This window comes from Panthera uncia (assembly GCF_023721935.1).
Source record: "Panthera uncia isolate 11264 chromosome D3 unlocalized genomic scaffold, Puncia_PCG_1.0 HiC_scaffold_8, whole genome shotgun sequence".
In the NCBI taxonomy this organism is placed as follows: domain Eukaryota; kingdom Metazoa; phylum Chordata; class Mammalia; order Carnivora; family Felidae; genus Panthera; species Panthera uncia.
This window is the reverse complement of record NW_026057586.1, coordinates 68770386-68797654: the sequence shown is the minus strand read 5'-3', so window position 1 is coordinate 68797654 and position 27269 is coordinate 68770386. Positions and strand designations below refer to the sequence as shown.

At 41.9% G+C, this 27269-nt stretch overlaps 1 protein-coding gene across 3 annotated transcripts; it reads right to left on the bottom strand.

Annotated features, from left to right (window-relative positions):
- On the bottom strand, window positions 1-27266 carry EWSR1 (EWS RNA binding protein 1). 3 transcript variants are annotated; one of them, XM_049618971.1, is made up of 17 exons: window positions 27176-27266; window positions 22979-23015; window positions 22785-22836; window positions 20909-21032; window positions 16402-16588; window positions 14285-14452; window positions 12342-12553; window positions 11134-11314; window positions 8337-8374; window positions 7767-7799; window positions 7332-7450; window positions 3122-3251; window positions 2147-2269; window positions 1478-1640; window positions 965-1062; window positions 412-664; window positions 1-257 (listed from the first exon to the last, which is right to left on the bottom strand). In XM_049618971.1, the coding sequence occupies exons 1-17, from the start codon at window positions 27186-27188 to the stop codon at window positions 218-220; spliced, it is 1971 nt and encodes a 656-aa protein (XP_049474928.1). In that variant the 5' UTR covers window positions 27189-27266; the 3' UTR covers window positions 1-217. The 3 variants fall into 3 exon arrangements, with proteins under 3 accessions (XP_049474928.1, XP_049474929.1, XP_049474930.1); XM_049618972.1 differs by having other exon boundaries at window positions 8337-8371; XM_049618973.1 differs by lacking the exons at window positions 1-257; window positions 412-664; window positions 965-1062; ... (2 more) ...; window positions 3122-3251; window positions 7332-7450 and having other exon boundaries at window positions 7793-9503.
- Between the last annotated feature and the right edge of the window lie 3 nt (window positions 27267-27269).

The window sequence follows — 27269 nt, the reverse complement described above, 5'->3', positions numbered from 1 at the left end:
TAAACAACCATCTTTAAAAGAAGGAAAAAAAACTCGGCACACTACCATTTAACTTGTTTTAATGTTTCTTCACAAATGGTGAAAAATACTAAAGTACAGACAAGGAATAATCATAATGTTGTGGCCAACATTATAAATATGGAATTATAAATTTAAAACATTTTCTGGTTTAAAAAATAAATCTGGTAGTCAATGCAGCTCTGCGGGGTCTCTGCGTCTAGTAGGGCCGGTCTCTGCGTTCCTGACGGTGCTCGCCTCTGCAAGGTGCAAAGGGGTGATGAGTTAAAGGAGGGGGAATGAGAGGGAGCTTCCCACCCCCTCCCACTGGAGCCGGACCCACTCTAGTCGGACAGGAAGGGGCTGTGGCCCCAACGCGCCCGGTAGCCGCAGCTGGTTTTCACCATCACATACTTATCCATTTTCCCGGGGCCTCCACGCCCGCCTCTTCTGCCTCCCATCTGTTCCATCAAAGGCCCAGGGGGCCCACCGGGGCCACCTCGTCTTCCTCCACCAAAGCCACCTCGGTCCATGCCCCGGCCACCACGGAAGCCACCTCTGTCTCCACCACGGCCACCTCTGAACATTCCACCAGGACCACCGCGGTCCATGAGGCCACCTCTTCCTCCTCGCATGCCACCAGGGCCACCTCTGCCACGGTCACCACCTAAAATAAGGAAAAGGACAGATCAGCAGCAAGACAGGACGGAGGCTGCTATGGACATGCCTCAGAGGCTGCTCAGGATCTGCGACCTCCTCCCAGAACAGAAACAAAGCAGATACTTTACTTGATCTGAATATCTGGGCCATACTTTATTTAGGACTCGAGGACCCCACTGCCAAGACTGCACTTACTGCAACCATCAGCTTGGCTGTCAGCAGCAGGACTTTACCAAGTCCACCAAGTTAACAAGAGAGGTTTATAGTACGAAGAAGCTGAGGGGATGCTCCCAAAACCTATACCTACCCGGGGGTGGAAAGGGTGGTGGAAGGAAGCCTTCAGGCTTCGGGGCCTTACACTGGTTGCATTCTGTTCTCCAGGCGAAGTTCTGGTTTCCACACCCCCTGCATAAAATTATATCACAACAGAAATCACCAACTGAACTAAGGAAGTTAAGCAAAGGCACTCACTGTATTTCCACCAGCATAAATATACTGGGGTCTGGGTCCAACACCATTAAGAGGGTCTGTCAGCAGAAACTGGCTTTAGAGCCACCACCTCAGGCAGCAAGGCACCCAAAGGACTGAGGTATGATCCAGAAAATGTCTGCAAAACCACACACACGTGGACCCCAGGAGTCCACTGGAACCATGACTTCCTACAGAAGGCCCCCCATCCACCCCACCACAGAGCAATCTGGGTCCTCATTACAAAACCACCTAGACAAAAACCATCCAGTGGCCCTCCTCTCCACAGTGGGAATGGGTAAGATGTGACTTCACTAGTGCAGACTGTTAGTTTGTCAAGAGAAGTACATACGGATTGGGGCACTGCCAGTCTCCAGCTCGGTGCTGGACGTTTCCTCCTCCGGATGGGTTCCCCCGGGAACCCCGGGGCCCTCTTGGGGGAAAGCCACCTCTGTCTCCTCCACGGCCTCCCATGCGACCCATGGGGCCCCCAGGACCTCCTGGGCCCCCTGGACCTGCAATAAGAAAAGAGCCAGTCACCTCTCCACAGCACTAGATTTGCTGCAGGGAACACCCTAGCATTAAAGGCATTCGCAGAGAGCACAGCTGTCAACTGTCCCATCATCGGCCCCAGATATGAGGGCCCAGCCCTGTGCCTTCCACGCACATTATTTCAGTTAGCTCCCACAAACTGTACAAGAACAGGCATTTCATGCAGATGAAGAGACCCAAGCAAAATAAATATAAATAAATGGCAGCCCTGGGCTGATAGCCAGGCAGTGGTTCCCAGGCACGCCAGCACCCCCCCACCCATCCGGCCAAGAAACCCGTTCTTCTCTTCCTTTCATTCCTGCAAACTTTTGCTGTTGGCATTTAGTGGTTCAGTATTAATTCTACACACCTTCTTACTATTTCTAACGGGCTTGTTTACATTCTAGAAATCAAGTTTCTCAAAGACAAGTGTGCCATAAAATGCCCAAAGCAACACAGAAGCAGCTCAGGGAAGGTGTCCGGTAAATACCTCCACGGAGCGGTGGCGGCATCCCTCGGCCCTCACGGGGAGGCATACCACCCCGCATGCTGTTCATTGGAGGCTTCTTCCGAGCAAGAGAAACCTTAAGTTTGCTCCCTTGAAAATCTTTCCCTGGAATAAGAGAACAGAATACCAGTTATTCCCAACTCTTCCCTCCTTGGGGGATTAGGCAAGGCTAAAGCACTCCTTGCTCACAATCCACCACCACCACACTCATCCCCTCAACCCCAGCACAGCACACGTGCTCCACCCACACTCTGCCCTAAGATCGTCACTGGCAAGGCCATAAACACCTTCAAAAGCGACCTCATAAACCTCTGTACCCTAAGCCAGGGGAAAACGAAGTGCACTGGCACCTGTGCCCAGAAAAGGGTGAGAAGTAGGGACAAGTGCATGAAAGTGGCGAAGAGAGAAGACCCAGGAGCTGTCCTCTGGCACTTTCAAGTTGTTTTTGTCTGCAGTGAAAACTCCAGAACCAATGCCAAAGGCCAAATGTATATATTGAAATGTATACTGGATTTCTGTGTGGTTGTCTGTACCTCCTGATACCCGTGCTTAGAGAAGCATCTACAACTTTAAGCAAGGTGGATTTGTAGTAATGACGACTCAAAATAAAGAATCTCCTAATCCAGGGCCAGCAACTGGGCCCTCCCATGGCAGAAGGGAGCCAGGCATGTAGCTTCCCAACAGCCATCCAGTGCTCCTCTAGCACAGACAGAGGGTCTTCTGGCTCCTACGGCTCTCTAGTTCCTCCTTCCCGCCATGCCTTCTAGTCACGCAGAGGGAGAACGGATCCTTGTCCCTAAAATTACTTCAGAGAACAATATTCTAACATACATCAGCAAGACCCTTGCTTCACCTGCAGGCTGATACACACATCTACTCTAAGACCTTCAGTGTGCCCCAGGGCAGGTGGAGTTAAGAATGCCAGTGAGCACCCCCTGTTGACTCTAGGGCTCCTACCATCAAACCACTCGACGGCCGCCTTGGCAGTTGGTGGGTCTTCATAGGACACTGTAGCATCGCCTTTGGGCTTTCCTGTTTCCTTGTCCAAGTAGATATGGATCATGGGTTGTCCGGTTCTCTTGTTCATCTAGGCACAAAATAGCACAGTTAGGCTTCTTTTGGGGGAAATAAAGCCCATGCAAAATTTAGATAAGCCCTTGGATCGCCCAAAGCAGTAATTTTTCCACACACATGCACATTTAGTAGGATGTTAGTTTATCTCCTGAGTAGTGCAATTATGGGTGACTGATCTAAATTGCCATAACATATACACTTAGGTGATTTTTTTCCCCTTAGGTGTAGGGATCATGAAAACCAAAACATGCCTTAAGTTCTGAAGTGTGTCAGTGAATAATATAGGTTCCGTTCCTTCCCTAGTTGTCATTCTGCTGGTGTCCTTGCACCTGCCCGACATTTTGTGTGTCCATACTAACAGGCACCTGGTCAGAGCAGCCACCTCTTATAATGTGACAGTCAGGCTTTGATGCCATCACATAAGCCATGTCTCACTTAAGGAAAAATCATCCTTAAATCAGTACAGGACTGAGTGTGCTAGAAGCATTCTTGATTACGTCTAACACAGCCAATTTTTCCTCCAGAGCTAGAACACATCACTAGCTTTTCAGGTGAACACCAGATGCAATGAGATTGTATTCGGGAGCCACACTGTACAAGAATATGGCTTCATGTGTTTTCCACATTAAATGTGTGTATGATCAAAGTCTAATCTATACATGTTTGTTTATACACCTAGTGATACCTAAGAGTATTGACATAGAAGGCTTTCTTTTTTTTAAAAGAAAGATAACTTCTTTAAGATTATGTACGGATACCTATATTTTTATAAATAACATATACAGATTGAAAAGAAACATGGCAATAGCGGTATGAATGATGGGCTATGTGTGGTTTTTTTTAAAGGGTTATTTATTTTGAGAGAGACAGCACGGGTGTACAAGTGGGGGAGGGGCAAAGAGAGAGGGAGAGAGAATCCCAAGCAAGCTCACACTCAGCATGGAGCCAGCCGACGTGAGGCTCAATCTCATGAAGGCAAGATCACCTGAGCTGACATCAAGAGTCAGATGCTCAAGTGACTGAGCCACCCAGACGCCCCTTGGGCTATGTATTTTTAAAATCTCCTTTATTTTACAAAATCCACAGTATACACTACTTTCTAAACTAGGAAAAAACCCCATGTACCCAAATAAACAACATGCCAAATGCATCACAAGTAGAGAGAAATCTTCATTATGTGTTAAGATCTACCAGAATCAACCCTATTTCTATGCAGTTACAACCACCACAAAATATCATTTGAAAATGACCATTAACTAAAAAAAAATCTAAAAATAAAACTAACAAAGACTTGCAAAAACCTTATTAAGGAGACAGTCTTTATTAAAGACCTAAATAAATGGGCATAGGATATTCATGGAAAAAACTACTCAGTATTATAAAAATGTCAATTCTCCTCAAACTGTCTTACAGGTTCAATAAATACCCAACTGGGGTTTTCAAAGAACTTCCTAAATGGAAATGTACACAGAAGAGCAAGCAGTAAATAGCAAAGCATTCCTGAGGAAAAAGAACAAAACTGAAGAATTTGCTCGATATCTGCAGATCTCAAGACTTGGCATAAAAATAATGAGCTCTGCTATCATTAGCACAGGCGCATACAAATGAACCCAAAGTATACAAGATATGTTATGTGACTGATACAGTCTATACCACCCAGGAAAGGACAGATCTTTCAATAAATGTTGCCAGAACACAAGGTCTTACGAAAAGAAAGACACAAACCAGTAAGGACAAGACTGGTAAGTTCAACTACACAAAGAGCTTCCATTCATCCCAAGAAAAGGAGTTAAAGGCTGGGAGAATACATCTGCAGTATTAGACAAGGATCAGCCTTCAGAGAATATAAAGAACCATATGCAGAACAACAAATAACAATCCAATGAAAAATGAGCATAAGACTAACAGGCATTTCACAAAAGATAGCATGCAATTAGAACATGATTAGCAACCAGGGCAAGTCAAATTAAAACCACGTTTCCATTTTCTTAAAGTAGATTGGCTTAAACTAAAGATTCGGGAGATTCCCGGTAGCAGTGAGGATGTGGTGAATGTGGTATCAGGAATGCTGGCGGAATCGAAGTTGCTCAGCTGTACTATTATCTTGTGAAGTTAAACATGCACACCTTAAGAACCAGCAATTCTATGCCTGGGTACAGTCGATCCTCATTATTCATGGATTCAATATTTGCAGATTTGCCTACTTGCTAAAATTTAGAACTCCAAACCCAATACTTGTAGCACTTTTGTGGTTACCTGTACACATGCACAGAGGGACAAAAATTTATGCTGCCTGATGCACGTGTTCCAGCTGAGCTCCAGAGACACACTGCCTCCTCATTCCAGCTCTCTCTAGATAAGACCAGGGGATGGAGACTGTAGGGGACAGGGCAGTGTAGTGCAAGAAGTTCTGGCCCTGGGGCCGGTTAGATGAATTTGAATGTCAACTCAGGCAAGTCATTTTAACACTTCAGAACCTCACTTTCTCTTTGTAAGAGTAAACAGAATCTCAGGGTGAATTGTTTTTAGAATTTATGATTATAATCTATGTGAGATGTGTGTATACAGCTGTGTACATACTTTCCCTAGGAGCAGTGGTTCAGCATTCATTAATTCAGCATTTTGTAGTGACTTTACAGAACTTAACTACTGCAAGTAAGTGCACTGTGCCCCAGTAGTGTACAAGAATTTTCACTGCATCATGGGCTGTAGACTAAAAACTTAGAAATAACCCAACTGTCTATTAGAGAATATATGAATAACTTGTGAAGTATTTACAAACGAACAAGACTCCCCCCCAAAATTTTTTAAATCTTCGATTAGTATTTTTTTTTAAGTTTATTTATTTTGAGAGAGAGAGAGAGAGAGAGAGAGAGAAAGGGAGGGGGAGGGAGAGGGAGAGAGAGAATATGAATCGCAAGCAGGCTCCACCCCCAGCAGAGCCTGATGTGGGGCTTGATCCCATGAACTCGGAGATTGTGACGTGAGCTGAAATCAAGCATCTGATGCTTAACTGACTGAGCAAACCACATGCCCCTTCCCAAACTTTGGGATTTCTGACCTGGGGACCCCCAGTCCCTTCTCAAAACCCTAGTGTCTCTTAGTTTTCCCCATGTAAGGAATAACCCAACCACCACTGCAATAGCTCAGATCAAAACTTTCTAGTCACACCAGTTTTGTTGAGCTCCTCGGACCTTCTGCCTTGCTACTCCCTCCATTTTTCTGAAAAGCCTTCCCAACTCTGAACTATACAGCTCTATTCGTTTTACCCCAGCCCTCCTTGCTGTATTTACTTTTCCTCCATAACATCATCTAACATACTGTATTTCTTTTTACTATGTTCCCCACTATACATGAACTCCAAGGGTTTCTATCTGCCCATTCCTGCTGTATTCCCAGAATACTGCTGCCTTACAGTACCATCTAATAAACATTCTCCAATACTAAGCATACGTCTACGAAAAAAAAGGGAGAGGTAAGATTTGGGATGGGAGTGCTGACAAGGGATAAAAGTGGAAAAGAAACATGCCACATACACTTAAAGCTCTACTACTTATACCGGGAAGAAGAAATATAAATGTTCGCTATTTTAAAACTGTTATGTTATATTCTGTATTTCACAAAAAGTAGTGTCCATGTAAGTATTCTTACAAGTAACTGACAATAATAAACAAAGGACTGAGTTGTTGCGGCGCCTGGGTGGTTCAGCCAGTTAAGCGTCCGACTTCGGCTCAGGTCACAATCTCTCAGTTCAAGGGTTTGAGCCTGCTTCGGATTCTGTGTCTCCCTCCCTCCCTCTCTCTGCCCCTCCTCTGCTCACGCTCTCTCTCTCTCAAAAATAAGTAAATATTAAAAACAAATTAAAGAAAGGACTGAGTTGTTAAGTATACCCAAACCATGTTTAGCATTTCTTTTCCACATAAAGTTTTTTTTGTTTGTATTTTAAGGAGCAAACTACAACACACTAAGAAAAGCCAGGCAACTTCAGAAGCAGTCAGATCTTCAGAAACATTCAACATCAACTATGTCTCTATGAAGTAAATGCCTAGTGACTGGAAGATCTGTCAGCTCACATGGTTATGCTTTCACTCACCTTAACAACTCCACACTGCTTAAAGAAGTCTGCCAGATCATCCAGAGTCACATTGTCATTTAAGCCTTGCACATAAATTGCACTGTTGTCAGAGTCTTCATCTGGATCTACAGGTGGGCCTTCCAGAAAAAAGACAGAAGGGAGTTATTGTCCTGTATCTACATGGACTAATTAAGCCACTAGTTACTACTACTCACTGGTAATTATCACAAAGCTAAGAGAACTACCAGCCACACTAACAAGAATGCCTTCGAACTTGTGGTTTCCTTTGTCTAAGGCTATTATGAGTAGACGCTCATGAGAAAGGGAGCCCAAACTGCTCCCGACAGCAAAAATACCACACCGATCTGTCAGGCTGCTGAGCTCCAGCACACACTTAACTTCTGTGCTGTTTGTTTATAAAGCAAGATACAAAATTCAAGAGTTCAAAATTACCTAGATCAAGATCTGGTCCTTCGTCCATGGGTCCTGCCAACCAGGAAAGATCACATAAGATACTATTAGTGCACGTCTTGCAAGCTACAAACCTTACAAACACACATAGCTATCTACTATACCACCATTTGATGGGGCTTCATTAAATTCAAAAAGACCCGCACTGCTAAAATGGAGCAGTGCCCCTTTAAACATTTGTGAAAGATTTGCTAGGGTTTTGCTTTTTCTTTGCTGGTTTGCTTTTAAACCATTAACCAAATACACTCTCAATGCTTATGTGCCAAATTAGTGTTAAATTTAAGTCAAAAATTTTCCTCCAAACAAACCAAATTTAAAAAATGGATTCTCCCCCATATTACAGAAGCAGTTGCTCAATACTTCAAGTTACCCTTTGTTTTGTAACCATAGGTTAACCTTATTACCCCTAAGACAATGCCGGCAGTACCCATTAGTCTCTTTGTATAGATCATTTTTAAACCGCTTATGAAACTAATAAAAAATTATAGTTTTCTAAAAACTGACTGTATTTTTTTTTTTAAACACTATCCATGGTAATACTCAAAAACTTACCACCAGGCTTATTGAAGCCACCTCGCTCTCCAGCGCTGCTGGGGGGATAAACGAAGAAATGAAGGCCTTTCCCTTTAAAAGCCAGTACCGCTCTGAGCCTTGGGGGGGCTCGTGGGGAAGAAGGGCACTGGCTAAACACATCTCCAAACAATGCATCTCTCTCATCTCGTCACTATGCCTTTCTTCAGGGCAGCTTGCTCAAATTTTCTTTATATACAACCTTGCTTGTCTGATTGTACACACCAGTGTGGTTGGTTCCTTTCATTTCGGGGGCTGGTATTAATAGTGCAATACTTGGCAAATTAGGGGAAGAAAACAGATCCCAACACCCACCCCATCGGCTGAAAAACAGGGAGAGCTTGGTCGGAGAGTAGAGCAGCAAAGCTGGGGCAACTGCTTTCCATGTTCATAAAGGTGCACCCTCAACCTCTCCTAGGGGAGAGCCCAGGGAGGCTTCCTAACAAGTCACAGTATAATCAAGCAGGAGACAACCACATTAAACGCCTACAACACACATCAGAGGACGCATCCAGCCAATCTTCAGCATAAAGCCATACATTTCAGGGCACTAATGGGTTTAACAATTGCTGTGAAAGGAGAATTTACAACAAATACCAAGGCTCAACAGACTGGGGGTGCAACTTTATAGACATATCAGTTGAGAACAGAGATGACAGCAGTATAATATTACTGCCTCACATACTGTAAACAGGGGGAGGGAATATGCTGGGCCTTTTGTTTTTCTTTAAAATTAAATAAAGGCAGCTCCCCAGTGGGAGGCCTTGAGCTTTTCCTAACCAGTATTGCACCTTTAATACCTGAATATACAATTTCAAGCTGTTGCATGCAGCTTTCTTTCCTTTTTAAAAGTACACACCATAAAATGTTCTCTCTCTTTAAACACAAAAGTTTACACTTTAATGTTACACAATTCTAGAGTATTATACCTCCTCTGGTTCATTACCAAATAACAAGTATGCAGTTACCAAAGTTACAGAAGGATTCCATTTATACAATGAATACATTTTGTTAAAAATATTCTATGTATATTTTTCCTCTCCATATGGACACCGTGTCTAGTCCCACTTTTCATTATGCTGCCGGCTGAGTACTGAGTACGGGTACTTTTTAAGTATTGAAGTGTATACAAGGCTCTCACTTTGTAACCTGTAGCATATAAATGCGACAAAGCATGTTAAAAAGTTTCCACGTTTAACAGCCAATGAAAATATCAAAATACTGAGGCAATGAAAAAGGGCATGTTAACAACATTGAGTGCCTTACCTGCTGAAGACACTGAAAACCATCACCACACCACAGTAAAAAAGAGGGGAGGGGAGAATGCCCCTGTCCTGTCCCCAAGGAATCCAACTGACTGCTTCACAGTCAGTTGAAAAACCTGTGGGAAAGCCACGATTTTTTCTATGGCTCCAGGAGAGACTTCTCATCCAGAAAGAGGGGATCCCTCTATTAGCAAAGTCTAGCAAAATTAGTAGAATTATTACTTCTGGAGTATTAAAATGAGCGAACTTGAAATTGGTTTTGCAATTGAAAAATTCTAAGAATTCTAGGTGATTGGAGACGTGATGATAGTAATTTCAAGTGTCTACATCTATTTTAAAACATCCATATAAAGAAGTGAAACCTTTATAATGGAATGATTTTCTCCAAATCAGACTGATTTTACTTTTTACCAAATTGTTATAAATTTTTGTATTTTGTCAAGTAACGGTTTCTTCCAATAAAGATTTCACCAAAGACTTTAAGTTATGCAGAATATGCAAAGTGGTATTTTCAATCAGTATCTTTCAACAGTAAACAGATTTGCTAATATAAAAATTAGAGATCAACTTTTATTCTAATTTTGAAGTCCACTTCTATATATATATATAAAAATCCTATCCAATTTTTCCTTGAACCAACAGTGGCACCGATTCCAATATACATAATATGTAACATTCTGCATAACTTTTTTTTACTAATTTATATAGGGACAGAACACACACAGAACTAAACCTTCTGGATTATGTTAACCACCAACATTATACCTCACCTTCATCAAAGTACAGACACCAGAAAGGGGAGAAGGGACGGGAGAAGGGAGGGGAGGGGCAGGCACAGGTAGCAGGGTTATATTATTGATCTAAACAAAGTTTTCTAAACCAGATTGTGCCATTAATCAAAATGGTCAAACCGATTTAGACTTCTTGAGATCTCCAATGGGGAGTGATCCTGTAATTATATACATTACTCTGCAAAAAGCTATTGGACTTTTCTGTGTACCAGGTGCACCTCAGGGTTACAGGACCAATATCTTCATCATTATGTTCAACAGTTGCGAGTACAAACAGAAGTTGGGGACAAACACTGGAAAACAGCTGCTCTCCTTTTCTGCAGTATATATATATATATATACCAGGTGTTTCAAGACAACCATTCAGAGGCCATTAGTTAAAAACCTAGGGGTGTTAGAAGGTTGTGTGTGTTCCATCCCGAGTCTATTACCCACAGAGGCTTTTGACCTCTGGAAACCATGAAGGGAACTGAAAGCTCTAGTTTCAAAACCATTCTTTATTCTCCCCAACCCAACTAAGTAGATTGGCAGGGAAAAAAGCAAACTGCCACTTAATCTATGCCACAAAGATGACATTTCCATGTTTTAGAAGATGGCCTGGGCTCAACAGATTGTCCATGGAAATGTAGAAATAAATTTCTTATGTCTTTCAGTCCCTTCTTTCCATTGAAAATCCTATGGATGAAACAAAATTAAGTAAAAGGATAAAAGGTTTGCTCTTACCCCATTCCACCGCGTCCTCCTCCCCGCCCACCTCTGCTCATGCCTCCACGATCAAATCCCCCTCTTCCCCTGCCCCGGTTATCAGGGCCACTCATGCTCCGGTTCTCTCCTGGTCCGGAAAATCCTCCAGACTCCTGCCCATAAACACCCATGCTACTGGGGTGGTCCTGTCGGAATGAACCTGAGGAAAGAGTCACATCTGTAAGCCATGGACCAGCATTTGAACCACTGCCTGTTGTACTTTCTCCTGGAATCACAGAATTCTCAATTGCAAGGCACTAACCAAGGCACTATCTTCTTCACACCTGACAAGGCACCTCTATCAGTAGGCTCTTATAAGTTTAACCAAAACTGCTAATTCATCAAGTGAAATAACCTTACATAGTTACCCTAGAATAAACCACCCAAACAAACAAAAGCCCCCTGGCCAACAGTTTGTAAGGTTTTGTATCCTAAGATATCTCCAAAAGCTGCTGCTTTAAACTACTCTCAAAAACAAAAACAGAGCTAGGTTTCTTAGGGCTTTAGAATAATCCCCATCAAGCAGCACTACTCATTTCATAGCCATAATGAAACATGCCCATGGATAGAGTTTAGTTAAAAAAACACTTAAAAAAAAAAAAAAAAAAAAAAAAGCAACAACAACAACAAAACACCCCAAAACCTCAAAACAAAAATCCCCCAACAATCTGGGTAAAAATTAAATTGTGAAACAGCAGTTTTGAATTTTTGGTTACTTCTCCACGTCAAACTAAGTGTTCTGTGAGAAGGACTTTTTTTTTCTTTACAGATGTAAACAAAAACCAAAAACAAAACCTAGCATTTTTTAGACTATCAAAATTGCAGTAGTCTTCAACAGCTACCTGCTCATGTCCTTCTAATGAGTTGTGGTGGGCAGGCCATAGGAATGCCAGCTTCACTCACTATGTGTAACCTCCTCAAAGAGAGCAAAGCTGGCAGTCTTAACATGTGTGCTCTGGTCAGTTACAAACTCTCTTTTCTCTCTCTTTTGCAAGGCATACTAACAACAACTAAACTGGAGAAAAGCACTCATGTCTTTAGTGGGACATCCAAGTGGTTAGCCAGGATGCTACGTCCTAAAGATGCATCCTGGAGTCTGAAAGTAAACAACTGTAAAGAGCATTTCCCCACGTTCAGCAACTCCAAACATAATCATTCTTATTTGGTTTTCTCTCTTAGCAACTCACTCTGCTGCCCGTAGCTGCTGCTCTGTTGGCTATATTGACTTGGAGCCTGGCTGTAGGATCCAGTTTGGGGGGGATAACTAGTGGGCGGCTGCTGCCCATAGCTGCTTTGTTGACCATAGCTACTCTGCTGTCCATAGCTGCTCGGCTGCCCATAGGTGTTCTGCTGAGAGTAACTGCTCTGATCATAACTAGTCGGCTGTGTAGAGGAATAGCTGAAAGAAAAAAAAAAGCTTTTTAGAGAGGCTTGTTATTTCTTCAAGCCCCCTTTAATCAAGAGACATTCAAAACATGTGACATAGAAACACTCAAAAATGCACTTACTTTCTACATATCAACAGTTTGAATTCAAAATAAGCAAATATTTTTGTATTCGGAACAATAAAGCTTTAAATGCATAAGGGGAAAATACCGAAAACCTATCTAGTATACAACATACGACCCTAAGAGTCTCCTCTTCTACTTTGCATCCCATTAAAACCAGAGTTATTTTTAATTAAATTCAAGGCCAATTTGTGAGTTTAGGTGCTTCCTGGATTAAGGGAAGAATACATAGGGCACGCTGACCCAGTGAAAAAGCCACCAAGGAAAAGGAGGTAGTTAAGTATGGCAGCTCTAAGCCTGGCTCCAACAATTCCCTTCAGTCATGACTGATTTTTCAGAAGGTACAAGACTGCTCGGTGTGTGTGTGTGTGGTCACACAAATATGGCAATTTTCTCTTGACAATTTGTCCCAAGTTTCAAACTATTTTTCTATGTACGGTATATAGTTTTAAACTTTTAGACATGTCTGATCGATCATCTATGAAATCTGGGCATTAATGGAGGAAAGATGGAGAAGGAAACTTCAGAATTAGGACACTATACAAGAAGCATCAGAAGTTCTTCATCTGCTGACATGGCAACTACATGTCAGGGAAACTAAACCAAGATACCTTCTTACATAGAAATAAACCTTGAAAAGAACTATTAAACTTTAGATGAACTATGATAATGAAGAAAACAAAACAACCCCATCATATTAGAAGTACAGTTAAACTAAGCCTCTACCACCACACCCCACAGCATGGCTATACAGACCCAACAGCCTCTCTTCACTAGGTGCACCTATTCAATGGGCCACATTAACTACTCGCAGCAGAATAGGCGCACTGGGCTCTGTGAAGAACTCTGCTGTAAGCCTGCCCATTGCTGCTCCAAGTTGTGCACTTACCGGGTCAGCTGTATCTGCTTCTAAACCTGTTCACATCTGCTGTGCTCTACTGTGTAAACCAATGAAATTGAGTACAAAACAGGGAACTGCCACCTCTAGCAGAACTAAGTCAACACTTCAGGACACAATTCAGACAATTCATTTGAAAATTTGCTTCTAATTAAACCGTGAGCGAGAAAACTTGCAGTTCTTTCCTCTACTATTAAAAGAAACCCAAACTAGACATTATAGCTGCTGGTGTGGTTAACCGAAGACAAAAAATGTTGAATAAGCCTGAAGACAAAAGTAAAGGCCCTGGCCCGATCATTAAAAGACTTGTGCATGAACGGACCTCTGAATTAAGTCAAATATGAAATGATTACAGTGAAGTTTCTTTTCTTTTTTATGTCCTGCACTTTATCCATCCAAACTGCATTGGAGAAGGTGGCTCCCATGGTTGGGTTTACCTGTTTTCATATACCTGTTTTTCATGCATCTGAATTAGCTAAAAGAGCAAAATTAAAAGGAAGAACGTGGAGTGGTAACAATGTTTTCATTTGTATTCAAGAGAAAAGAGTTACTGGCTGCCAGGTACTACTACAGGGACCTAAGACTGATTAATGTAATACTGCATGGCCAGGCTTAAACACTGAGAGAGTCAGATAACCCATTTCACCTAAGGAAGAAGCACGTCAACAGCCTGACAAAAACGATTTTGTTATTCTACTAGCTCACTGGCCAGGAGGATACTGACCTGGTAGGAGGATAAGATGGTGGTGCCGTGACTGGCTGCATGGGGTAGCTCCCAGGTACCTGGGGATAACTGTAGTTACTCTGTCCATATCCTAGGCTTGGCTGGTTGTAACCCCCTGTGCTAGATTGAGGTTGACTAGTCTCAGCGGGTTTGTTACCATCCTGCGGTCTAAAAGGAGAAATAAAAAAGTAAGACTTTTCCCCTCAACCATAAAACTCCCGGGAATAAGAACTCTACAACCTCGGAGCAATGTGCAATGGTAGGACTGAGCTCGGAAGTAAATACAATTGTGAAGTGACCTACATCAAAACCCAGTGTTGGTCCAACTGTATTTGCTGGAAGAGGACATGAAAAAAGAGGGAGAATTCATCACACCCACCGAAGAGATACCAACATGTTCCACTTGTTCCACATTAACAGCTATGAAAGGCAGTTACAAGATTTTCTGCTGCCAATTTAAGTGATCTGGGAGGGGAGGTGGTTTGTTAGGTAAGAAAATGGCTTTCTCTCTAAAAGGATGTTGCAGACAGACAAGAAACTTTTAACAGTAACGCAGAAGTTTTAGTACTGTTTAGTAACTGTGGGTTACTTTATGTTTCTCATTTGTTAGGACCAAACCTGAAAACACATTTTCCTAACTCCGACTGCCACTAATAACTCTAACTTTGCTTGAAAATCTCCATAATGGAAATACCAGAGTAGGGGAGGGACATGCCTCTCACCAATGCTCGGATGAACTGGGAAATATTCTTAAGTGATAAAAACCAATCCCAATCCCGAAGGAAAACAAACAAAAAAACCCAGGGTTTTCTATTACCTCTCAGTCCTAACTGTGCAACAAGACAGTAGCAAAGTGAGCTTGAGCTATTTTAAGCAAACCCCCAAGAATCGGTAGGCAGACCAGACAGGATGTGGAAGTACTGCTTTCTCCAGAGCTGAAATAGGTCACAAGCCCCCTCTTTCCAGTGGAAAAGAGGAGTAGCTGTCACTGGTCACGAGACAGTTTTAAAGTGGTAAGGATTGAAACTCGAGGGAAAAAAAGGAACCAAAAAGAGTAATTTATAAAAACCAATTAATAGATCTGCCCCCCACCCCCACCCCACGGCTTGGATATACTGTTGCAACGGATCATCTAACGGGCCTTTTAACATTTGATAACACTCTGCAATGCCTAGGTCAACTGAAATGGAGCCCTATAGGAATCAGTGAGTTTCACCTAACTACTGCACAGGCCGTCTAGCAGATGGAGATTACCAAGTAGCTCTGATTACTCACTGTGCACATTAGAAGTAATTTCATGAGTGTTTGCCAGAGCTAATTTCTTACCTCTACAGTAGGCAAAAAGTCTAGGTTACAAGTTGATCTTGTTTATTCCCTAAAGTCTTCTTTCAAATCAGAATTCAATGTTCCTTCAAGACTGTATGCAGATGCCACCTATGTGCATTGCCTAAAGCAAAGACCTGAAATCTTCTGTTAAGTAATAATATTGTTTACCTGCTAATTAGTCATGGAGTATGAAATGTGTTTGCCCAAATATTCACCCCATAACAGGATATCCAGTTAAGAATGTATACTTGCCTGTGGTATTTAGATAACCAAACTACATAATACAGAAAAAATCATGTCAATTCCGTCAGCTAAGACACCACTGTAAGACTTCCCACCTCCCCTTTACTGTGAACTGCCATGTTTTTCCCAAAGAGAAAGGTGTTACCCATTTACAAGGCCAATAAAACCAAAGATAAAAGCACCAATAGTACAACTCTATCAGCTTTGTTGTGAGGGAAAACACACACCCGATTTTTTTCTGGGTTTGGTAATAGCCTCCTATCCTAAAAGATCACTCTTCTGAAACTAGACCATCTGGCCAGTGACATTCCTCATCTTGGCCCCTGGATGGCACCACTTCTCTACTAAATGGAGAACAATGTATTTGTGGTGTGTCCTAGCACATTACCGTGATGACTGTAAGCACACAGTCAACACTTAAAAGTATGTTAAGAGTAACCATCAAAAAGGAATGAAATCCTGGACACTCTTAAGTGTGCATAGTTGCTCTCTTTCCCGAAAATAGGTTGATGCCCTGCAGAATCAGAACTAGGTGAGCATGGCCTTACCTTGCAGGTGCGGTGGCTGCCGGCTGCTGCCCATAGGCTGGGTAAGCAGGCTGAGTGCCATATGCAGACTGGGCTGCATAGGAGGCCTGGGTGGTAGTGACCGTAGCAGTGGTGGTATCATAAGCACCAGAGCCGTACCCCTGGACAGGCTGGCTGTACGCCTGGGGGGCAGTTGGAGTAGTATAACCTAGAACAAAGGACAGCTATATCAGATTCCTGGCTCTTCAGAGATCTGCCTATACACTCATTAACAGAACATTTTGTAAACAAACCACCTACTTTCAACCGCAACAGTTAGCCCCTTAAATATTTCCCGTTCAGCGACAAACCAGTATTTAAAGCCTAAGTTCTCTGAAAGTCGCCCACTTTTCAGCAAAGCACTCTCCTTTGCTCTACAACCACACCTAACAGAAAGGAGGAAATAGGGTATGTTACAGAAAACAAGGTTCCTGCTGCCCCCCCCCCCCCCCCCCCCGAATGAATAGGAGAAAAGTCGGCTTTTGCTACATCTACTCTGGTTTTGTTAGCAGGCCTTCTTAACAATTTTATTGACTAACTAAGTACCCCAAAAAAACTCTCAAGCAAGAATAAAACATCCCAGAAAGGGAAAAGCCAATAGACACATTGCTAAAATAGCTAAAAGTAATGATCCAGGTACTAGTTTCAGCAAGTAAAACCTGTAATTTGGAATTACTTTACTTTCAATCCCAATTACTCCAAAACGGATAGTTCGGGTTTAAGGAAACTGAATCACAGAGAACACGTGTTTAATCTTCAGTGGGAGATATTAAGAACAAATGAACACTCCAACAATTGCTACTTGTTTCAGGTAACAACTAATAAGATGTTTGTTACCAGCACCAAGTTTTGAAATGGCACTCAAGTAATAAGACACTACAAATTATATTACTTAAGTATAACCAACGAAGGTTATCCTATTTGACCTTTCTGATAAATGATTTTAACTAAACTTAATACTCCCCAAATAAACCTTTAAAAGATACATATTTTTCACATAATAAAACCATCTGAGATTCTAGGCTTGTCATCAAACTACCCATACATCCCTTCCTTTCTTCACCCACCACAAGCAAAAAGGTCTTTTTCCCATTTGGCAATATTGGAAGTAGACCCTAGAGTTAGCATCACAAAGACCTGCTCTCACTGGGAGAAGGCAGACCAAGGTAGGCTCTCTCCCTAGTTTGTGTCTCTACCAGACCAGGCAGGATGCAAACCCTTTCATCTGCAACTTGGGCTTGCAGTGTGACAAAAGGCCCCCAAATCTGCAGCTTCTAACTTGAATCCTCCTCCTGTGAGACGTCTTATAAACTTCCCTGGTGCTGGGCTCTTCTCTGACTCCTCATGGTCAATGAGCACAAGTAAGCCACGCAACAAAAAGTTGGGTCTAGTTCTCAGCATTTATATCCACCAAAAAATAGTCTATATCTCAACTAAAGTAAAAAAAAAAGTTTCAGCACTTAAAAACAAATCTTGAATTAAGACTGCTCATTTTAGTTAGGGTTTAGGGCCTTAACCTTTAGTAAAGTGTCCTCACTATACACACAACTTATTAGCCAATACCAACTTCCCTCTGTACAATCTAAAGTTATCACCTCTTGTTGGACAGACTGTAATACTTTCTTCTCCATCCCAAACATTTTAGGTAAATTCTAAAGTTAATTATACACAAAGACAGTTATTTCCTTCTCAAAACTGCTGGGCTGAAATGTATATGAAAGCATAATGCACAAAACAGAAAGCCCCAAGCAATGGAAGTTTTTTGAGCTGGCATGTCGTTCGTCTGCTTATTTAATTTAAAAGTTCTCTGCAGAGTCCTAATGTCAAACATATAAAGCACTCATTTATTTAAATTTAACTGGAATCTAATTCCACCTACCCTATTACTCCTACACAGATTTTTTCCCCCTACAGATGACAGGGCCATCTATAAGATTCACAAGGGCAAGTAAAAACAACAAACTATGACTGATCAGGCCAACAACTGATGTCATAAAACTACGCAGTAACTGTAAGAGCCTTGCAGTGCTAAAGATTAAGGTAATAGACACTGGGTTAATTAATAATCTTTAAAATAATCTGTAGTACCCACACAAACAGCCAGGCAAATGAGCAAAAATTAACAGAGCAAAATGATTTAATGACAATAAAAACAACTGACAGCAAAAAGACAACACATCTCCTCTGTGCTGATGACTTTAAGGAAAAAGGAAACATTACACAAATCAACCAAAATTTTTATTCGATTTGAATGGTAAAAATTGAAGTTTCGGATTTTTATTCTAAGTAATGAGACGAGATTTATATGGCCACTTTCTCTTAAAGTTTAATACAGAAAAACTCTATTAAGAGAAAAGGGTCTTTTCAGACATTCCTTCCAGTAACTATCTGATGACTTTTATGTGTAAACACAGCACGATGTAAGGACAAAAGTGTGTCTGAACCCATTCACTGCCTGTGAAGGGTCCTAACTTAGTTTGGTTTGGCCTCAGTTTTGCCCATCAGGTTTAATTTTGATGTCTACATTTCAAAGATCAATGGGAGCACTAAGGGAGGTATAAATGGTTCTCCATAAATGATAAAATCCATATAAACAGTCCTTATTAAGTGCAATCTCTTGCTCATTAAAGCCACTGGTTTCTGTATCAGAATGTCCTATGTTTTTGTACTCATGATAGAACTTGTCCATTTAATGACAATGAGAACACATGACTCTAAAGAACCTAGAAGACTCCTGCATTTCCTATAAATGACTTTATCATGCCCCTATAAAATGATCTAGACTCCAAAGGCTAGATCTAAGCTGTATTATTTATTTTCAAATGATACTTGCTTTTAAAATCAAGTGAAGGTAGTCAAAAGCTTCTGTTTACAAAATAAATAAATCCCAAGGATGTAATGTACAGCACCTTGACTATAGTTAATAAACTGTCTTGTATATTTTAAAGTTGGTAAGACACTGTATCTTAAATGTTCTCAACGCAAAAAAAAAAATTTGTTAACCATGTGTACCAACAGATGTTAACTAGAATTACTGTGGCAATCATTTCACGACATATACAAATATGGAATCATTATGTTGTATACCTGAAACTAATATTGTATGCTCATTATGATCAATAAAAAACTCTAGTAGCTTGATATGTAAAGTTCACCTCACGATTTCAAAATTGAATCTCACAATTCAAATTGCATGGTTCTAATTCCAGCTTTTCTTCCAGTACTAACACCAACAGGAAGTGCAAACATTTCTCATGCTATATGAGATATGCATTAATTACACAGATTAGGGAATTCTTCCCATCAAATCCAGGACATTGTCACTCAATGACATAAATTACATATATAGGTTTCCCCCTACTAAAGACTCTTGATTAATAGAACAGGGAACTAAAAATAGTTGGAAAATTAGAGTTTTTACATCTTTAAGACTACTGTATATTCAATATTCTCTTATACTAATAAAGACGGGAGTGGGTGGGTGAGGAGAAGGTAGGGATTCTAAAATGTTATGCAGAAGCACTAAACATAAAATTCTTATAAATTTTTCACATATTCCACTCAATCCTAGTATTAGGGTATACTTTGTTCTAATTCTCAGAGTAGTTTATTTTTTTAGCTCCTTGGAATGCTGGTACAACATACTATGAATTAAAATAATTAACATTTAAAACAGAAAATAAAATGTGTCTGGACTGGAAATCAACCAAGAGACAAACATTACATGCAGGGTGGCAGTCTGTTCCTCTAAATAAATCTACTCATGCAATCTATTCTTCAGGGAATAGGAGGAAGTCAGCTGGGGAATAGTTATCTGAAATACCTTTGGGAAAGTGAACTATTATTAGGGCCTGACAGAAAATAATGTAAAATAAAGCATAACCTTTCCCAAAATCACAAAAAGAAAAGGACATGGATCTGTGAATGGCACCTGAAGCAATTTCCCATTAGCACCTTGTTGTGTGTGATGTTAGAAAGTTTGAGGGTTAAACAGATGGAAACACCTAAAGGGTCAACATTACAGGGTTAGACAAGATGGAAAGCATTTCCCATGCAAGAATGAGCAGGATAGTCAAACCTGTACTGGTCCCTTCTACTGTGGAAAGCACAAAACAAAAAGTAGAGGGTACACTATCAGATGAAGCAAACAGATGTGAAAATCAGTTTGATTTTAAGCAGCTCATTTTAAGAAGGCTCATTCTTACCCAGTATTACCATTAGCACAATCTTTTATATATTCTCCATTTTGTTATGAAATTATTCAATACACTGTATGAAATAGTTAATAGAAAATTATCCCACCCACATTCTATTACAGATCCTTTAGGAGAACTAAGGAAAGAAAAAAGAGACCAAAAAAAGTGCTCCTCCTAAAAATAAAGGATCCCCAGATGCCAAAGTATGGACCAGAATATACAGCATAAATAACAAGATTCTTAGCAAACTCCCAGTGGCTGTGACCCAAAAGTCTCTCCAAGGCAGGCCTTACCAGCAGGAGGCTGTCCATAAGAAGTTGCATAGGCAGTCTGCCCATAGGTCGCAGTGGTCTGAGCCTGGGTATAGCTGACATCAGTGGGCTGTCCATAGGTTCCATAACTTTGCTGCCCATATGCCTGCTCAAAGAAAACGCATGCAGGAAGTTCATACGTAAACCTTGTATTGTAGCAATAAAATAGATCGACTTCTTTCTGAGTTTCCAAATTGGGAGACCAAAGCCAAAAATATTGCTTTCTAGTAAAAAGACTGGAAAAAACAGACAAGTGATTACATTATCACAAATGCTTGTTTTCCCTTATCTAATTCACTCATATTTTCGTAAACTTAACTACAAAAAAGTTCCTGAGATAATTAGGCGAAATCTCAGTTAACATACAAGAGATTAACAAGAGACTCTCAAGGGATGGGCAATAAGGGAACAGGTGCATAATTGCCAACACTTAGTGTAGCAGTTTTAGCAGCTGGAAACAAATGTTAGGAAGGCAAAATGAGCCAAAGGAAAGAAAAGGAAAATGGGATTAAAATCTGTTGATTTGATAACCAGATTTTCAGCCTGACATACAGATTTAAAAACTATTACATCACTTCAAAAACAAAAAAACAAAAACCAAACCAGAACACCAAGTGTCTCCTTAAGGTTAACATATCAAGGGCAGTCTTTTTAACCTGGACTTTAGTTAATACTTAAAACCTGGCAAGGAATGAGGTATTCTTCCAGGTTATTAGCAAGATTACATTTGAGATTTGAATGACCAATTATGTAAGATCTGCCAGACACTTCACAATCTGTCTTTCCTAGGATGTTTCCATGGAAGAATTATTAGCATCCATTTAATGTATGGATCATTTCAGAATCTGAAGTGATCTTAAGAATTCTAGGATGATAGTTTTCTAACACCTGTTGGCCTAGGCTTTTTCTTTTTTTTAACTTTATACTCACTTGAGTTTTTATTTATCATTAAAAATTTTTTTTTAAATATTTATTTTTGAGAGAGAGAGAGAGAGAGACCGTGCTCAAGTGGGGGAGGGGCAGAGAGAGGGGAAACACAGAATCTGAAGCAGACTCCAGGCTTTGAGCTGTCAGCACAGAGCCCAATGTGGGGCTCAAACCAACAAACCGTGAGATCATGACCTGAGCTGAAGTCGGACGCTTAACCGAGTGAGCCCCCCAGGTGCCCCCACTTGGGTTTTTTTTTTTTTTAATTTTTATTTATTTTTGAGAGAAAGAGAATACAAGTGGTGGGGGGGAAGGGGGGGTAGAGAGAAAGGGAGACACAGAATCTAAAGCGGGCTCCAAGCTGTCAGTGCAGAGCTTGAGTTGGGGCTCAAACTCACAAACCATGAGATCATGACCTGAGGCAAAGTCAGGCACTTAAATGACCAACTGAGCCATCCAGGTACCCTGGCCTAGGCTTTTAAACACAAGCTCCTGTACTGGAAAGGGCTCAGAGGCTCTGTAGCTAAGCAGCCATACTTAGCAGAGCTGATCCTGCCATTTACTGTGTGAACACTGGGAAATGACATATCTATGCACTGCAATTTTTTTTATTGGCAGAATTGCTGTATAATAAAGTTAAATAAATTTAAACAGAATATAGTATGTAGATAGACCTAGCACAAAACAAGGCACTTAACTTGAGAAATGATACCAGAAAGGTATGGGGAGCTAGCAATTCCCAGTTTGAGAATGGTGTCATTTCACTCCCACTGTGAAAGTTTAAAACACCTGGGTATTTTTATGATTACAAGCACATTATACTTTCCTATTACTGAATTTTTAAAAAATATCTGTATCTGTTATTGTTTTAATGGCTGACAGAAACATTTTGCTTGGGGATGCAATCACATACAATTATCTTAAAAATTACCTGGGTGGTCTGTGCATATCCTTGAGTGGGCTGGGCGGTGTAAGCACTGTAGCTGTAAGAAAAATTAAATTCAAGAACTGAATACAGAACATTCAGATTCCATCACAAAATTCTCTATAACTCTAGGAGACTTGGTACTCTAAAAACATTATAATCAATCACACCCAAAGTCCTGTTATAAAAGACTGACTTACCCCTGCTGGGCTGCAGCTTGGCTGTAGGTACTGTAATCTAGAGGAAACAAGGAGAGAAAATAGTGTCAAGTCAGCAAAGGCAAGGAAAAAGAAAAAAAGGGGTGAAGGAATTCAGGTGGCAGAGATAAATTCTTTAAATTGTTGAGAGGAAGTACAGGCCAATACAGGTTCCAATAAGTACCTCTTTCCTCTCAACATCAAACCAAAAAATAAGTCTAAGCCAGTTAAATTCAAAGTCTGAATACAGTGCCAGCTAATGAGGTCAAGATCAGCTGATTTGGCAGAGCTACTTTGAAGGTTCCCATGATCACAAACCCCCCTTAACTGCAGGCTGTCATTTCAAATACATGGATCATCATCCTAAGACTAACAAAAAAAAAAAAACCAAGATGAACCAACAGGATCAGAAGTTTTACCTTCATATAAAAATGAAGCATGCCACAATATCACAATGTTTAACATCAGACTGGTTACATCAGTCACTAATCTCCTCAAAAACTAGTTTTGCTATCACTCCCTCACTTTAGCAAGTTAGACCAACCAAAATTCCCTAGCAGGACTGTGACATGGAATGGCGAAAAGGAGAGCCATCTCAATCCATTGTTTTAAAGGCCTTCCTAAGTATATCAGGGTTACATGTGTACAGTTAAGTCAGAAGCTAGACACGACATAAATCCCAGCAGTTAAAAGTTTCAGAATCTGAAATGTGGCAGAGAAGAAAGCACAGGAGTAATGTGGTTTTAGGTAATATCTTTTAAAAACTCAAAATGATTTCAATTCTAAAGAAAACAAACGAACCCACAACTTTTCTTCCTTTCTCTTTCTACATAATCCTTCCCATAATTTTCCTTTTCATATGAAATTTACAACATGCACAGAAAGGAACTCTGGTTCACTGAGGTGTCTACAAGTAGTGAAAATAGAAAATAAAATGATTAAGAAGTTTTCACAGCACTACTGAACTTGACATATATTTTAAAAAAATTTTTTTTTCAACGTTTTTTATTTATTTTTGGGACAGAGAGAGACAGAGCATGAACGGGGGAGGGGCAGAGAGAGAGGGAGACACAGAATCGGAAACAGGCTCCAGGCTCCGAGCCATCAGCCCAGAGCCTGACGCGGGGCTCGAACTCACGGACCGCGAGATCGTGACCTGGCTGAAGTCGGACGCTTAACCGACTGCGCCACCCAGGCGCCCCTATTTTTAAAGTTAATTATTTTTGAAAATTCTGCCCAATGCTTTACTTTCCACAAGAAATACTTATCATCTTCTATGCCAGAAGACAGTACTGCCATTAGTGCTAAACAAAAGGGTCCTTTATTTTCCAATCAGAAAGTAGCCCCTCATTTGAAAGCAACAGTGGACATCTATCTCAGCTCTTCACGGATGAGTTTCTGTCTACCCCCACTCCATCCAAAGCCTGCCTTACAGTCCACCTGACCCCAAAGCATTTTGCTGAATCTCTCTTTAAGTAGAGTCACCTTTCTACCTCTCTACCTGTAACCACTTTCCTTCCTCTGTATAGCCTTAACACAGAATCCCAAATAATCAACATGATCAAATCAAATGCCCAAAGGCTTTGTATAATGAACAAATTGATTTGTTCAAGACAATCTTAAGGCATTTTCAAAAGCACAAGTCATGCTTCCTATGTAGTGCATAAAAAATAAATGCAAATCACTTCTTCCATGTGGTATTCACAAAACAAACGAAGCATCAAAATTAAAATATTTCAGTCTACGTTTTGTTGAGGTGTCTTGTATGAGAAATTATTCTAAATTGCTGACATATAAGTTCAACTTTGCAAGAGGACTTTTACACAAGAACAGTTATGTAAAAAACAGAAAACTGTCAAAGCTGATAGAATGATCCCAGATCAGCGTGAAACCAGCCCATTTAGTCCCACACGGGTGGGCTAAGGGAGGTAGCAAATTTGTTTCCTGAGAACTTATTTTATTTACCTACAGCACACAAACATTTTATGGACTCAAAAATGTTAGTTACACAATGGTCAGATTTTTTTTTAGCAGTCAGTTATACTTTGTTTTTAACCCTCACATGCGCAGCTGAAGACTCCACTAAAAATACAGGACAAGTTGAGGAGAAGGGGGCCTCCGGAGTGCTGGCAATGTTCTATTTCTTGGTCTGAATGGTGGTTACCTGGGAGTTTGCACTGTAATTCTTTGTTAAAGTGGACATCGACTTCACTTTTCTACCTATAACATACATGAGGGAAAAAAACCCACATCTTACTTTACCCGAAGTAGTGACTTTCAGATACTTTAGGGTACTCACTATGCAAACAGTAGAGATTTAGAGCTTCAGACTACATAATGACTTAAAGTCAATATGGAGTAATTTGTGGGAACCAAATATTCTTCTATAAGGTCAAGAAATTCAGGGCTCAAAAAGCACTGAAAAGATCTAGCCTCACTCCTTCATTTTGAACTTAAGGAAACCAAAGTCCACGATTTAAGATCCTCCAGCTAGCCTAATACTGTGTGTCTAACATAAAACGCAATTGTAATTCTAATACAGTACATGGAGGTTTCCAAAAAACATTTTCAGCAAAGTAGACCAAGAAACTGGCATGTCCAGCCTCGCAAAAATTTGACCATGCACATTTTGACTGCCCATGCTTAAAGAGGAAAGGGAGAATAGCACTCTCCCCTCACAAAATTCAAACACCGCCAAGGAAGAGGAAGGTGGAAAGGGCTCTGCGGAAACCACTTTCCACCAGGATGTGCCTTGGGCTGTGGTATTTCAGAGTCCTCTCATCTATGGGCACTCTGAACCCATAGCCAGCATTTACCTGCCTGTTTACTGATCACACAGCAGGGGAAGACTTAAAATTGTCCTTAAGCTGCTGGATTCTGGACCCCTTTCAAATTAAATCTCGGAAGGAACCAGAGCTTTTCCGGTCTTCCCTCGACTTCCACCACTGCTTCTAAGGCCTGGTGTTAGATGGCTTAAGAATACCCCCCAGAGGCAAAAATGCCCCGCCCTACCAAAACCCGCAGGTTAGTGCACAAACAGGCTGCAAACTGCCGGTGATGTTTAGGCTACAAGGTTAAACAACTCACGCATCAAAGACCACCCTAGATTTTCACATTCGAGCTCCCCACCCCCACCCCGGGCTTTCTTTCAAAGTCCAGCCTGCGTCTCCCTTCCCTCTCTCGTATCAGTCCAAGAGATAAACAAGCCCGCCAGCTTAACCTAGTCGAATAAACGTGCGAGGCAACTGCTTAAGAATAATTCAAATGCCGACTTGGGCCTTTTGTTTCTCCTAGGTCAAAGAGGCCAGAATTTCCTTTCGGTAGGGATTTCTGGCCTCGCGATCCAGGCTGGTCTTATTATACAACGGATCTCCCCTCGGCATTTGCTGAAAATGGCCCCAAGCCACTGAATTGCTTTTTGACGAGAAAAGATAGTGGGATTAATAACAGTAAGAACGAAGCGGGGGGGGGGGTGCTCTGGAGGGGGAAGCACATTCCGCCCAAAGCCCAGTCGGGCAGAAGTTCGGTTTGGGGCTAGAACCCGCCGAGAGGGCAGCTCGGCCACACCGGACGCCCCTGCCGACCAGGCCATGACGGGGCGCCCGCTCATAGGTCGGCACCCCTCGGCTCACAAACCCGCGATGCCTTTTTTGTTTGTTTATTTGCTTTTCCCCCCGGGCTCCTCGGCGAAGCAGAGTCGCCCTCAAGCTTGGGCCGCCTCCCTAAAAATGGGGGTGGGGTGAGGAATCACAGAAGCGGCAGTGCTGCGACTTCTTGAGCAGCCGTCGAGACCTCCCCCCCGCCCGCGCTACGGTTTAAGGGCGCCGGACTCGAGGCCTTGCCGAGCCCTACCCCCATCCCCACGCGGGGGCCCGGAGGCCTAAGGCCCCGCCCACGTGGCGAGCAGCCCGGAGCGCGGGACCCGACGGCCGCCATACAATGGAGCCCACGGCAGGCCCCGCGCGCCCCCGCCGCCGCATGCACCCCGCGCGCCGGGGGCGCCGGAAGATTCCAGAACCGGCCTTCCCTGTGGGGGGAGGGGAGGAGAACTCGGGCCCTCGAGCTCGTCGGGCCCCGGAAGGTACCTCACACCCTTCTCCGCAACTCTATTTAGTCGTCTCGGCCACTCCCTGAGACAAGCGGCCTCACATTTGGGTGTCCCGACCGTCGCCGGCGCGACCGTGGTTTCACCACACTCACCCGTGGACGCCATTTTCTCTCCTTCCTTCTCGTTCTCTCAACGTCCGTCTCCCTCTCGCTTTCCCTCTAGGCGCCGCACTGCGCAGGCGCGAAA

Coding starts and splice junctions, on each gene's coding strand:
- EWSR1 (XM_049618971.1), bottom strand. Junction 7,800..8,336: donor TGGCTTCAATAAGCCTGGTG/GTAAGTTTTTGA, acceptor CCTGGTTGGCAG/GACCCATGGACGAAGGACCA. Junction 258..411: donor GGCCCCGGGAAAATGGATAA/GTATGTGATGGT, acceptor TGCACCTTGCAG/AGGCGAGCACCGTCAGGAAC.